Here is a 15,188-nt window from a genome sequence, read left to right as displayed (position 1 = left end):
ACTCAAAAGCCTCTTGATGAAAATGAAAGTGGAGAGTGAAAAAGTTGGCTTAAAGCTCAACATTCAGAAAACGAAGATCATGGCATCCGGTCCCATCACTTCATGGGAAATAGATGGGGAAACAGTGGAAACAGTGTCAGACTTTATTTTTCTGGGCTCCAAAATCACTACAGATGGTGACTGCAGCCATGAAATTAAAAGATGCTTACTCCTTAGAAGGAAAGTTATGACCAACCTAGATAGCATATTCAAAAGCAGAGACATTACTTTGCCGACAAAGGTTCGTCTAGTCAAGGCTATGGTTTTTCCTGTGGTCATGTATGATTGTGAGAGTTGGACTGTGAAGAAGGTTGAGTGCCGAAGAATTGATGCTTTTGAACTGTGGTGTTGGAGAAGACTCTTGAGAGTCCCTTGGATTGCAAGGAGATCCAATCAGTCCATTCTGAAGGAGATCAGCCCTGGGATTTCTTTGGAAGGAATGATGCTAAAGCTGAAACTCTAGTACTTTGGCCACCTGATGCAAAGAGTTGATTCATTGGAAAAGACTCTGATGCTGGGAGGAATTGGGGGCAGGAGGAGAAGGGGACGCCAGAGGATGAGATGGCTGGATGGCATCACTGACTCGATGGACGTGAGTCTGGGTGATCTCCGGGAGTTGGTGATGGACAGGGAGGCCTGGCGTGCTGCGGTTCGTGGGGTCGCAAAGAGTCGGACACGACTGAGCGACTGATCTGATCTGATCTGATCCTCTGTGAGGGGACAGCTAGGCCCAGGGTCTTGGGGACCTACAGAGTCCTGATGGAGCAGCGCTAGGAAGTGGCCGTCTTCAGTGAGCGCAGGTGCAGGCTGATGGGGATCCACTGAGGGCTGAATGGACCCAGCAAGACCCTGAGGGATCTGGATGATTCGCCTCATGAGAAATGAGTCCATGACCTAGGGGTTTTGGTCTTGAAGTACTGGAGGAGCTGTCTTCATGTGGCGGAGTGGTGGACTTACTTGGTCTAACTCGAGAGGAAATTCGGGGGGCTCTTGACCCCCCGGTAACATTCCTGAGCTATTTCGGAACCATTTGGGCTACCTGGTGGGCTGGACGGTGTTGTCAGGTGGGCTTCTGTGACTACAGATGTACAGGAGAGAGAGCAGAGATGGTTCCTGGAGAGGTGGAAGAAGACAGGATTTAGGAGATTGCCTAAAGGGAAGAGCAAGCGTTCTAGGGGAGGACAGATACAGGCAAGGGAAGTAGCTTGATACAACTGATGGTGCTACTGGGGCAGGAGAAACACCCTTGCATAAGAGGGCCTGGGTGGTGTATAACCCCAGGTGAGGACTCTCAAGACAACATTATTTTCTTCCAGCATATTTGGTAAAGTGGCATTAATCTAATCTATGACATAAACCATGTCTTATTTGCAGAAGATAATTTCAGCATATTTCAGCATGATGAACCAAGTAGGCATCTCTTTTCTTAAGGTCAAAGTCAAACCTTGACCTCTCTGGAGTGTGTGAAAGTGCGCCCATACCCACTGAATTTTGCCACCTGCATCTTGCACCACGTGTAAAGTTCTAAAGCCACATGGTTGCAGGCTGGTCAGGCCTTTACTTGCACTAGGGTGTGGCCACTTGCAGAGGCAGGAGGGCCCCACCCAGAACCAAGATGTTGCAGCTGATGGTACCACACATGCTCCAGGAGGGTGTGGAAGGGTTTGTTACATTCATATTTGAAGTCTCCCGGGAGGCAGGGCAGGCCTCTCAAGCAAGTTTGGAAAGGCTGAGAGAGTGAGGAGGTGGGACTTGAAGTGAAGGGCGGGGTCAGGATGAGGGTCCCCAGCCCTCTGGCAGGAGCTTGTGAGGTTTGAAACTCTTGCTGACATGAAAGGAGCCCAGATGTGGGACAGAAACAGCAAAAATGAAAACAGATTCCTCATTACTGTCCATAGATAGGCCTTTCTGCACGGCCTCAGAGGGAGCTGGTGAGAAGAGTGTGTGCTTGTGTGTTAGTTGCTCAGTCATGTCAGACCCTTTGTGACCCCATGGACTGTAGCTCCCCAGGCTCCTCTGTCCGTGGGGTTTCCCAGGCAAGAATACTGGAGTACCTTCCATTAAAACCTCGTTTTCTGTGTGTCCGGGTTCCCTCCGACCCCACGTGGGCTGTGCTGACGTTGTGATTAAACCTTGTCCAGGCCTCGCTGCCGGTGCACAACCAGGTGTTACCCTCAATTGAGAGTGTGGATGGCTCGGACCCTCTGGCGACTCTGCAGAACCCCATGGCCAGACTGGAGGCCAAGGAGGAGGAGGACGAGGACGAGGACGAGGATTCTGAGGATGAGGAGGAGGAAGATGGTGAGGACACTGACCTGGATGACTGGGAACCTGACCCCCCTCGGCCCTTCGACCCGCATGACTTGTGTAAGTGGGGCTGCTTCTCGGGTGCAGGGTGGGCCCCTCTGCTAGGGCTCCCATGGCAGACTCTGCTTGTCTCTCTGAAGGCGCCCTTTCCCGTCATCCTCGGGCAGCCAGGGAGGGAGGTGTTGGCTGCTGCTAGAGCTCCGATCGCATCCACGAGTGGCTGCCGGAGGAAGCTGGGCAGCCTGCTGGTGTCACGGGGGCTGGGGCTTGGTCAGGACCAAGCCTCAGCCTCTGATCTCAGAGCCCCAGCTGCCAGGCCGTGATGGTGTCCAGTCCTGGCAGATCTGGCCATTCCTTCTTTCACATGTTTGGTGCCTCACCTCTCTTCGTACCAACCTTAAAAAATGCCTACTGTAAAAGGACGCCTCTCACACCCTGGGCCCTAGGGCTCTGCACTAGTTTCCTAACTCGAGCAATGCTCTCCATGGGCTTGCGAAGTCGGCAGCTTTCTAGAGGTCCTGCTCAGTTGTTGCAGGAATCAGGATTCCAGTACAGGTGGTCCGGTTGCTGGTGCCCACAGCCAGCCAATACTACTGCCTGTCTGTCCTGCCTGCTTGGAGGGCCTGCTTCCTTCCACCAAGCCACCGCTGCTGCCTACCAGTGTCCCACATAGATGGCAAAGTCCTTATCTCCTCTTTCGAGTTACAAGACCATGCAGAGCTTTGTGGTCTCACCGTATCTCTCCTGGGACCTTCTGCATGGTGGTGGTGAGACTGTTTGCCTGGGGTCTGTGTTCATCTCCATACCAAAAGAGAATTTCCTCGTTTTGCTTTTCTTTGAATTCTTAAGTTTTCAAGGCAACTCCTTAGTCAAATACACAGGAAGTCACTTTAATCTTCTAAATATGAACACAAGGTAGCTCTCCATTATTGGAGAGTTGTAGAAATTGAAAATACCTGTTTCCTAAGCCAGGCTACCCCACAGCCAGTTGGGTGAGATGCGGTTGGTTGACTAGATGTGTTGAGTCAGGAGTCTGCTCTCTGTGGGGCGCAGTCTCTTTCCTCTGTTCTGCTGCTGTACACATTGCAGCCTGGCGGTCAGCTCCAGGTGGGGGACTCTGGGAAAAAGTGGGTGGATGTGGACGCTTAGTGCAAACCCATCACTCCCGGAATGAGCTGAACGTACATATCAGGGCTAGCCTCGTTGTGTCATCAGGAGAATGAAGCATGGGATGCTAAATTCATTCACTTCAGCATTATCTTCACGCAAATGCATGGTAATCTCAAATTTAACAGCACTGTTTCTACAGCTCCCTTTGAGGAAACTGACTATATTGTCAGGTTTAAAAAAAAAACCACAGGTTTATTGACCTATAATTTACATACTATAAAGTTTACCTCATTTGTTTCATCTGATTTTGCAGCATTTAAGCAACTAATAAGCACCTCTTTCCTCTTTCCAAACATGTTTTATTTGATTTGTAAACTTTTTTTTACTTATTTTTAAATTGGAGTGTAGTTGCTCGACAATGCTGTGTTCGTTTTTGCTGCACTCAGCCACGTTGACTTGTAAATTTGCTGCCACTCTTCCAATGGACATCCAGTAGAAAAATCAGTCACAGCCTGCTTATTATTTTTGGCAGGCCACAAGCGAATTCTGCCTGATTTTAGAAGAAAAGACCAGGATTCTCCCAGTCTCTGGAGAGTCATGTATTACAGTGGAATGGGTTGTGCAGTTGTAGGAGCTGATTGAATTTGGTCTTAAAACCTTAGACATGGGGGTTGTCCAGGTTAGGACCCTTTCCCCCGAGCCCGTCACCTAGAGGCTTTCTTTCTCGTTCAGGGTGCGAGGAGTGTAACAACGCACACTCTTCCGTGTGCCCGAAGCACGGCCCCCTGCACCCGATCCCCAACCGGCCAGTGCTGACGCGGGCGCGGGCCAGCCTCCCGCTGGTGCTCTACATTGACAGGTTCCTGGGCGGCGTGTTCTCCAAGAGGCGCATCCCCAAGCGCACCCAGTTTGGCCCCGTGGAGGGGCCACTGGTCAGGGAATCAGAGCTGAAGGACTGTTACATCCACCTCAAGGTAATGTACACTTTGTCCCAGTCCCCTCGTGTCCTGATGACTTGTAAGGGGCATGCATTTTCCCACCGAGCCTCCCAGTTCAGCCTCATAGCAGTTGTTCACTGTGTTTTTCTTTCTAAGCTTGACTGATTTAAATGTAGACATTTTCTCTCTTACCTATAACATGGACGGTACAGTTTCAGACCTCAGTGTGCTCAATCGCTTAGTCCTGTCTGACTCTTTGCAACTCTGTGGACTATAGCCTGCCAGGCTTCTCTGTCCATGAGATTTCCCAGGCAAGAATACTGGAGTAGGTTGCCATTTCCTTCTCCAGGGGATCTTCCCGACCCAGGGATCTACCCCGCATCTCCTGCATTGGCAGTGGAGTCTTACCGCTGAGCCACCAGGGAAGCCCTCAGACCCTGAAGCCTTATGTGAATAATTCTGAACTCTTGTCATTCTCAGGGGCTGGACTAGTCTTCGAGGGCTTCTAGGACCAAACACCACAGACCAGGGGGCTTAAACAATGTGTGTTTGTCACACTGCAGGAGGCTGGAAGGCCAAGGCCAAGGTGCAGGCAGGTTTGGCTTGGGTCGCGGCCCTTGGCTTGCAGGTGGCTGCCTTGGCACTAGGCGGTCCCTGTGTGCTCAGCGCCTCTGGTGCTTCTCTGTGTCCTGATCTCCCTGTCCTGTAAGGACAGGACCTGCTCTGATGACTTCATCACCTCTTCCAAAGCTTTGCCTCCAAATGCAGTTACAGTCTGAAGCTACTAGGGGCTGGAACTTCAATGTATGAATTATGGGGGAAACCAGTTCAACCTATAATAGAGGCTTGACAACTTTTTTTTTTAATATTAACTTTGACTATAATACAAAGAGAATTAGGTCAACTCATGTTATCTGTTGGGCTTCCCTAGTGGCTCAGTGGTGAAGAATCCTCCTGCCAATGTAGGAGACATAGGTTCCATCTCTGGGTTGGGCAGATCATCTGGAGAAGGAAATGACAACCCACTCCAGTGTTCTTGCCTAGGACATCCCATGGACAGAGGTGGGCTACAGTTCGTGGGGTGGCAAAGAGTCATACAACTTATTAACTAAACAACACCAATATCATCTGTGAAGTGCTCATAATGTTTTTAGGAAAACCTCTTTTTCAGTCTTTGAAACAGGTCTATCCTGTTGAATCTTCTGCTAAAGAATAGTTTACAGAATGTTCAAGTATGTGTATACTGATGTCTGTTCCTCACTTTCGATGCTTTTGCTTTGATCGAAAGCCTCTGCTGTCTGCTTTTTGAGAGCCACTCTGGAGAACTGGGAAAGAACACTGGGAGGAGAGAATATATGGGGTGTGTTTTTGAGAAATCAGCAGCTGTCATGGGGAGATTTTCTTGGTGAGAGCTCAAGACGTCCACGAAAGAATATCACTTTGTAGAGAGAACGATCTGTCACCAGCCTCCATGTTATAAATGAATGCAATTGAAACCCCAAAGGAAGCCACTTACAATGAACTGGAGAGTATTTTTCTTGCACTTTCTGGCTTATCAATAGCATTTTTTGATGTGTTAGTTAATGATGAAATGGCAACCAAAACTGTACAGTCAGTGTGCTGACTTTTAGATTTTGCTAGGTAATCCTATGACTGGGTCGTTAGAAAGCGTTTTTCCCTTTTTCATTTGCTAAGACACAATTCCAGTATCTTTCCAGATACAAAGGGGAGAACCAGTGTATCTGGTTAATTTAAAGAACAGCATTTTGCATATTACTATACAACCATCTATGATGTTAGCGGTTGTGTGTGTAGGTGTCTTTTCACTTTCACTCTGGTTGCAGGTTTCTCTCGATAAAGGGGACAGAAAGGACAGGGATTTGCACGAAGACCTGTGGTTTGAGTTGTCGGACGAGACCCTCTGTAACTGGATGATGTTCGTGCGTCCGGCCCAGAACCACCTGGAGCAGAACCTGGTGGCGTATCAGTATGGCCACCACGTGTACTACACAACAATCAAGAACGTGGAGCCCAAGCAGGAGCTCAAGGTACAGCACGGGGGCGGTGGCCACTCTGCTGGGAATTGTGATCGCTTCATGCTTTTCACACTTTTTGTCTTTCCCCTCGAAGTGGTATTCTTTAAAAAAAAAAGGTCCTTTTCTTGTAGTTCACTTATTTATGAGTACTTGCTGTGTACTATACGCTTCTCAATTTTATTTATTTATGTGGCTACACTGGGTCTTCTTTGCTGTGAGATGGCTTTTTCTAGTTGCAGAACATGGGCTTTAGGGTTTACAGGCTTTGTTGTGGTGTTTGGGCCTAGTTGCCCTGGAACATGTGAAATCTTCCCGGATCAGGGGTTAAACCCATGTCTGCTGCCTTGGCAGGCAGATTCTTAACCACTGGACCACCAGGAAAGTCACTGTACACTTATAATAATCCCACAAATAAAATAGAATAAGAAGTGTATGACTTTGGGGTCTACCAAAGGTCTTAATTAAAGGTATTAGGCCCAGGGGGTGAGGAATTAGGAAGTAGTTATTTTGGGGGTACAGACAGGTCTGTTGATTAAAGATGGAGTTACTTCACTTCATTTTGGGCTTCCCTGTTGCCTTAGTGGTAAAGAATCTGCCTGGCAATGCAGGAGACCTGGGTTTGATCCCTGGGTTGGGAAGATCACCTGGAGAAGGACATGGCAAAACCCATTCCAGTATTCTTGCCTAGAAAATTCCATGGACAGAGCCTGGTGGGCTACAGTCCATGGGTTGCAAAGAGTTGGACATGACTGAGCGCGCGCACACACACACACACACACAAAACCTTTAGTTTTCAAGTCTGAGCAACTGGGTGGAAGGTGGGGTGTTTGTTGAGATGAGAAAGGTAGGTGAGGAGGGAAGTGTCTAGAAGTCAGTTCTGGACTGGCTCCATCAGGCAGGTGGCAGAATGTAGGTAGAGGGAAGAAGAGGGAGGGTCTGGGATACACACGGTAACTTAAGAGTCATTAGCACAGAGTTGGCTGCAAACAGATGTGATTGCCTTGGGGAGAAATGAGAAGGTCCTGGACATGGACTAAGCTTCCAGAAGCAGCACTATTTAGGAGTGGTGGAGGGGAGGGTGAGCCAGACAGGAAGCAGAAGCAACCTCCCCAGGGTGGGATGGAGGCAGAGACTCAGGAGGGCAGGGTGGCTCTGGTTGACCCCAGCAGTGTGAGGGTGGAGCCACTGTGACCACAGCTGCGTGGAAACCTGTGTTTAAACAGATAAAAAATCAGAAGAGGCTCTGTTTCATTAAATCAAGAGACTACTAATGTTATCTCTTGTGAAGTTGTTGTAATAACAAAAACATTTTTTTAAAAAGGATAAAGAAAACATTTACAATGGATAAGCAACAAGGACCTACTGTGTAGCACATAAAAAAGAATCCCACACAGTGTGTGTCTCGCCGTATGAACTTCCTGACTGACTGCCTGTGCCAACGGGGTCACCTCACAGTGCGGCTTCTTTTGTTAGTTTGTTGGTTTGCTGTGGGAAACCTGGGTCATCTTCTGTGAGCAGGAGGAGGAACTGAAGCCCATGAAGCGCATCCTGTGATGTCCTTCGTCCCTGATGACGTGCTTGGTTCTTGCAGGTGTGGTATGCTGCTTCCTATGCTGAATTTGTGAACCGGAAAATCCATGACATTTCTGAGGAAGAGCGGAAAGGTACTCGGATTGTTTTTTTTTAATTTCATGTATTGATTGTAAATTGTATATATTACTTACATCTTTGGTGGTGGTTTAGTCACTAAGTCATGTTCGACTCTTGCAACCCCATGGACTGTAGCCTGTTAGGCTCCTCTGTCCATGGGATTTCCCAGGCAAGAATATTGGAGTAGGTTGCCATTTCCTTCTTCAGGGGATCTTCCCAACCCTGGAATTGAACCTGTATCTCCTGCATTGCAGGTGGCTTCTTAGAACTAAACATCCTTGTGTAATTCTAGGGTCAAATGACAATGACATATTTACATTTCTTTCATGGGTCCTAGAAAATAGTATTTAATATAATGAAAAGTCCAAATATTAAATTAGGACCTAGATCAGAGGATGATTTTTATCTTGATGTAATCGTCTCTGAACATAGCAAGGCAGGGATTGTCTTTGTTGTGAAAGTAAATGTCGCTGAAGTACAGTCTACATCCAGAAAACTACAAAGTCATAAATAACAGCCTGATGAATTTTCACAGCGTGAGAATACCTGGGGACCCAAGTCAAGACACAGGGTGGGCCACAGCCCCAGGAGTCCCCAACACCTTCTAATTCCTCTTCACTCCCAAGTAAAACTATCTCCTGACTTCAACACCACAGACACCATCTGCTTGTTACTGAACTTTGTATACATAGAATTATGTGACACATACACTTCCGGAGCATGAGAATCTTTTGTTTGTGAGACTTTTCCATACTATTGTGTATTACTGTAAGTTGTTCATTTTCTTTGCCACTTTGTTTTCTACTGTGTGAACTTGTTTTGTTCAGTCACTAAGTCATGTCCAGTTTTTGGTGACCCCATGGACGGCAGCACGCCAGGCTTCCCTGTCCTTCACTGTCTGTCGGAGTTTGCTCAAACTCATGTCCATTGAGTTGGTGATGCCATCCAACCGTCTCATCCTCTGTCGTCTGCTTCTCCTCCCACCTTCCATCTTTCCCAGCATCAGGGTCTTTTCCAATGAGTCAGCTCTTTGCATCAGGTGGCCAAAGTATTGTATGTACCACAATTCATTTATCTATTTTCAGCACAGAAGTTTGGGTTGAACTATGCAATTCTGACACTGACTAGTTGGAGTTAGGTCACATCACAGGTCAAGGGCAGAGTCCTCCATGAGACTGTCTCTAATTTAGGCACCATCCTCAAGCGAGGGGGATCCCATGCCCCCTGCACTTCTGAGCAACTAGACTAGTAGCATTTAGGGAATTTCCACTACCCTCTTAGGTCTAATAATTCCCTAGAATGGTGCACAGAGGTCAGAAAAGTGCTGGGCTTAGAATTGCCATTTTATCATAAAGCACACACGTCAGGACCAGCCAAATGAAGAGATGCTTAGGGCAAAGTTTGGGAGGGTCCCAGATGAGAAGTGCCTGTGTCACAGCCCTGGAGGCCGAATGTGTCATCACCAGCGTGGGAGGCTCACCTGAGCTTCTGTGTCCAGAGTTCTTGTCGAGGCATCATCACAGCGGTGTGATCAATTGGATCCGTGGCCCATGACTGATCTCCTCTCTAGCCCCTGCTCCCCTCCCTGGCTATACCCCCTCATTCAAAGCCACAGCCCTGTTTTCAGGTGGTTGGTTTTCTAGGCTCAGCCATCCCCATCTGGGCCATCTCATTAGCATAAACTCAGGTATGGTCACAGATCATCAGGAGTGACAAAGACGTGCCATTTACTTGGGAAATTCCAAAAGTTGTGAGGCTATTTCCTAGGGGACAAAAGTCAGTCATAGTCTTTCTTTCTTGGTCAACAAAGTCATTTCCAGTGTCCAGTGTCTGGCCAATATGAAGGTACCACTGTGAACTTTCTTACATGTCTTTTACTGAACATATGTGCATATTTCTGTTGGGCACACATTTAGGGGTAGAATTGCTGGGTCATAGGGTACGGCTTTAACCTGTGCTTGTGAACCTTTCACTAAAGTGATGATATTGAGCATTCATCTTCCAGTTATTTGTGTTTTACACTATACTCTGATTATGAAGCTTGGATCTGAATTACTGGGTGATCTGCATACACATTCCCACTGTAGCACACCGTGTCTTCCCAGTGGGGTAAGGTTGTGTGTGTTGGGGGTGGGAGAGGGTAGCACACGGTAGTTGTTCTTTTGATGTCTTACATGAATGTATCAGAAAACCAGATCCCCAAAACTACTTTCTGTCAATCTTGAGCCTTTGCTTTTATAACAAAACAGCAGACATTGGGTATCTATGAGCACTGGGCTACGATGCGGTGAGAATGGTGGGGGTGCCAGGCATTTGAGTTTTATTGGGGCCCATTGGTCACTGGCCTCCATGGTCTCTCTCCTATGGCTGCAGTTCTTCGAGAGCAAGAGAAGAATTGGCCCTGCTATGAATGCAACCGCCGATTTATAAGCTCTGAACAGCTGCAGCAGCATCTCAATTCTCACGATGAGAAACTGGATGTGTTCAGCAGGTATAATGAGGGGGAAGTTTTCACAAACTTAGTGTTTAAAGTTCCAGAGTCATTTCTGCATCATCTATGAATGTATGAGGGTGTGTGTGTGTGTCTGTATGCACGTGGGTGGGTGTGTAGACAGATAACCAGTTAGGCTGCTAAAGGACATTTCTTATGCATCATTTCCTTTCCTCCCCCTGGTCCTCATCACAACTTGGGTCTTTTCCAGAATAATGCTTACCTAGCAATAGGAGGTCTTTCCACCTTAGTAAACATTTCCCTGAACAAGCATAATCAATACCCAGCAATAGGAGATCTTTCCGTCTCCCCTAACTAGAGATTCTGAAATAGGAATTCTTGAGATAGCATACACCTTTGAAATAACCTGCACCTCTGATTTTCAAACTCTTCAAAGGTAAGATTCCTTCATTAAACTAACTTTTGTGTTTAATTCCTATATGAAAAAAAAGAAAAAGGGGTAAATGAAGGAGAATTCCACAGGGCGGGATGGGCAGCAACTGGATCATGTAGGCCTGATGGTAGTGATAGGAGATTTGAATTTCATTTTATGTGTGATAAGAAGTCCTCAGAGGTTGCTGAGCAAGGGATACTATGATGTCAATTATATTTCTAAACATCACTATGTGTGCGTGCCCAGTCCCTTCAGTGTGTCTGACTCTTTGTGACCCCCATGGACTGTAGCCCGCCAGGCTCCTCTGTCCATGGGATTTTCCAGGCAAGAATACTGGAGTGGGTTGTCATTCCCTCCTCCACGGGATCTTCCTGACCCAGGGGTCAAACCTGCGTCTCCTGCATTGGCGGGTGGATTCTTTACTACTAGCACCACCTGGGAAGCCCAAGCATCACTGTGGATAAAAGTGAAAACAGCACTGAGGTTGTACTGCAGTAAGAGGGAAGACGGGGAGTCTGGTTAGACACTATTGCAACAGTTTGGATGAAAAATGAGAGTGGTTTGGATTGGGGTAGTCTCAGTGGGACAGACGTAGGCTTGCCAGTGTTTATAGAATTTGAGAAGAGAGAAGGTGGTGTGAAATGACCTTTAGGAACGTGGGAGAGTAAATACTCCAGGGAAGTGCGGTGTGATTGCCTGCAGCAGCAAGAGCTCACTGGGGGCTCTCGTGAGTCAAGGCCATGTCCTCACCCAGTGTCTCTCCCCGTGAGGGTGTCTGTGCAGGGAGGGCACGGAGTGGGTTTCACCAAGCGCCTGCAACGCAGTGAGAGTGGCGAAGCAGCAGGGTGGGGGAAGAGCATGTGCGCGGGATCACTCCGCACTCCAGTGACGGGCTTTGGAGGTGATGAGTGGAAGAAGGGAGGGAAAACGTGAAGGGGACGCGACTGCTGACAGGCTGCAGGACTGGAGATGCTGGTGAGGGGGCAGGATCCGGGAGTTCAGGTGCCCAAGGGGTGAACTGGAAAGTTAGGACACAGTGTTGAAGCGGACAAGGCATGGCGTCAGGGTCCTGGGGTTCTGCAGCCACCGGGGACGACAAGGGCAAGGTGTGACCTCGGGAGCAAATGGCCGAGGTGCGTGGAGGGCACAGCGAACATTCTGTCCTGCACTTCCTCCAGGGCATCCCAAACACTCCAACGTGGCTCTGTTATAACACCTTTTATACCCTCTTGAGAGTTTTGGTTTATATGCCTGCTGCCTCTGCTGGACTTCTGAGGGTAAGAACTGTTGGATATCACTTCCCATCTTTTAGTGCTGAGCACCAGGCAGGGCACACTGCAGATAAAATGTTCATTAGCCAACTGCTAAAAGAAATTTGAGACAATTAGACAAATCTGAACTTTGACTAGATTTAATAAACATTGAGCAACTATCAGTTGCGATAACGGTATTGAGATATGCATTTTATATATATATATTTATATATCTTTATGTTTTAGAGATATGTATTTAAATATTTATGAATATGAATGAGATGAAATGATGTCTGGGATTTAGTTCAAAATAGTCTAATGGGTATGTGTGTAGGACAAGTGGTGATGATTCAAATAGAATAAAACTGCTCACGAGCTAATAAGTATTGAAATGAGGTAGTGAGTACACTGGGCTTGTATTTGCCATATTTGCCGACGTTCAGAATTTCCCATAAAAAAGGATCTTTTAAAAGTCCTTGGAAAAAAAAATCTATATTTTTAATTAAGTTGTTAAGTACATGAGTGGAAGAATAAAGCACAGTCTGATTGATTTTAAATGCATCTTGCACGCATGTCTTCTAAAGGAGATTTTAGTGACATACTTTTCTGAATCCCTTTGATTAAGGAACTTTTGTATGTTAGAAACCTTTCAAAGGGGATAAAATTCATTTGGCATTTATTGGATGTATTATTGAACCACTGAATTAGAAATTCGTTCTGGCCTCCCAGAAGATTATAGTAAAGCAAGAACATATCTTTGACTCTAGCCAGATTCCATGGAAGGAATATGAGGTGAGCAAGGGGAAAGACCCCAATCTTGTCTCTAGGACACACACCAGGCTCGGTGTGTTCTGTCCTGTCTGCATTGCTCACATAACTGTGGAGATGTGTTCGAGCTTTCAGAATGTCCAGTGGCAAAATGGTGTCAGCGCTTTGAATTTTTAAAGCTCCCTTTATTCTGAATAATTTAAGATGTCTCTTTGAGCTATATAGACAAGGAAAGATGAGAAATTGAGATAGCGTGTATTGGCAAAATGATCGTCTACAGAATCAGGAAAAGAAATAAAGTGAGTGGAAATCAAGATTTGGAGTTACTCCGGATCATTTAGGGAAATATTTGTTGTGGAGTATTATGTAACTGTGACTATTTATCACCCGATCTCTTGTCCCCAGAGCAAGAGGCAGAGGAAGGGGCCGAGGCAAGAGGCGGTTTGGCCCTGGTCGAAGGCCAGGACGTCCTCCCAAATTTATCCGCTTGGAGATAACCAGTGAAAACGGGGAAAAGTGTGACGATGGGACACAGGTGAGGGGGGAGGGGAAGGCAGGAACTCTTCTTGGATGCCTGCTCAGAGAATTTAGAATTGTCACTGGACTCAAACACAATGCCTTTCAGAGGCTGACAGTCCTGCCTGTTGGCACTTCGCTGCCTGTTAATTAAAATCTGATCAGACAAAGACTCAAAAGAGCGTATTTTTAAACATTACTTACAACAGAAGGCCAACTTTGCAGCCCTAAAGATTTGAAATTGTCCAGAGACATTATGGGGGCCTCTGTTTAATTAGTTCAGACAATTGAAATTATGATATTCCAGAAGAATCCCGCCTTCTTTTTTCCTCATAAAGTGATCTGGAATATGTCATGGTTTTTACATCCTGTGAATGGTTACCTAATTCATGTTCTCAGGAGGAAAATAATCTTTTCTGAGCATTATGAGGCTAATCATTTAAAACATAAAGCAGCAGTTCTAAGTCCTTGCATGGATGTCTGTCTAGGCAGGGAAATAACTCCTGGTTCTTGTGATTTCAGGACCTGTTGCATTTTTCCACCAAGGAGCAGTTCGATGAGGCTGAAGCTGCGACTCCTAACGGGCTGGACCAACCAGAGCAGCCCACCCTCCCGCTCCCTCAGCTGCCCCCGGAAGCCCCATCTTCTCTGGAGCAAGAGCCGGACACGCATGAATTGCACCTGCAGCCCCAGCATGAGGAGAGCGTGCTGCCCGCCCAGAGCACCCTGACGGCCGACGACATGCGCCGTGCCAAGCGCATCCGGGTAGGCGGGATGCCCAGCTCCCCCTTCCCCCACCCCCTCCGCCCACTGCATGGGCGCCAACTCTACTGCAGGCGGCCAGCTCTGTAGGCACCATGCTGTTCACCATCCGCTGCTCAAGCCCTTGTTTGTTTTGGAAGAAAGTGTGAACTGTTTCTCAGGGCCTCCGTGTCCCATGGCAGGCTGGCATGGCTGGTCCTCGATTCCATCAATTTAGCAGTGACATGGAAGCCTGGCTCTTGGCAACATCCAGACTAGTGTGGTTAGAGTAGGATAGCGCCCTGGATCCTAAAACTCACAGATTGGAAATGGAGAAATAAGTACACTGAGCTATAATAGTTAATTACATTGAAGCCAGGCTAATCTGTGCCTGATCAGAGCTCTCAAGTCAATTTGGGGTTTTGAATTTGGTTGTCGACAATTTCCAGTGGGAGACTGGCAAATGCCATGTCGTGTCAATGCCCAGGGACCTGAGTCCAAGCAGATCTGGCAGGTGCGGCCCAGATACGGGGACAGCATGGAGCTAAGCTCCAGGTGTGGGGGTAGGGCAGTGTCTTCTCTCCTGTGTAAGCCGCGTTATGACTTCAGACCGTGTGGCTGCAGGGCCTCCATCAGTGGCTGCCTGGCCAGGTGTATCTTGTCCATATTTAACAGATAGCGTTGAGTGTGCATTCGGACCTGTGGGAGACACAGGTGGAGAGCCGTGTCGTTTTGTGGGCTCAGTGCCTGTGCGGACAATTAACATCCAGAAAACAATGACTTAAATCCATGTTTGTGGCAACAAGCTGTTTAAAGACATTTCTTAATCCTTTATATGTGGATGAAAGAAACTTTTTGTGTATCTTCCCAGGCTTTGCAGTTTCTAGATGAACGCTCATTTCAGCTTATGTTTCTTTCAGTCTTATTTACCTATAGGCTAAAAAG

The 15,188-nt window shown here is 47.3% G+C and overlaps 1 protein-coding gene across 1 annotated transcript in view; it reads left to right on the top strand.

Moving 5' to 3' along the window:
• The window catches only part of PRDM10 (PR domain containing 10), a 99,334-nt gene that overhangs the window by 55,389 nt on the left and 28,757 nt on the right, over window positions 1-15,188 (top strand). Inside the window, exons 5-11 of the mRNA XM_010844702.1 lie at window positions 2,181-2,406; window positions 4,189-4,430; window positions 6,239-6,442; window positions 8,022-8,094; window positions 10,454-10,571; window positions 13,392-13,521; window positions 14,025-14,267. Of these exons, the coding sequence (XP_010843004.1) occupies window positions 2,181-2,406; window positions 4,189-4,430; window positions 6,239-6,442; window positions 8,022-8,094; window positions 10,454-10,571; window positions 13,392-13,521; window positions 14,025-14,267 (1,236 nt within the window). The remainder of the gene's footprint in view (window positions 1-2,180; window positions 2,407-4,188; window positions 4,431-6,238; window positions 6,443-8,021; window positions 8,095-10,453; window positions 10,572-13,391; window positions 13,522-14,024; window positions 14,268-15,188) is intronic.

Source organism: Bison bison, unplaced genomic scaffold (genome assembly GCF_000754665.1).
Source record: "Bison bison bison isolate TAMUID 2011002044 unplaced genomic scaffold, Bison_UMD1.0 scf7180017864205, whole genome shotgun sequence".
Taxonomy (NCBI): domain Eukaryota; kingdom Metazoa; phylum Chordata; class Mammalia; order Artiodactyla; family Bovidae; genus Bison; species Bison bison.
This window is presented reverse-complemented; position numbering and strand designations above follow the sequence as displayed.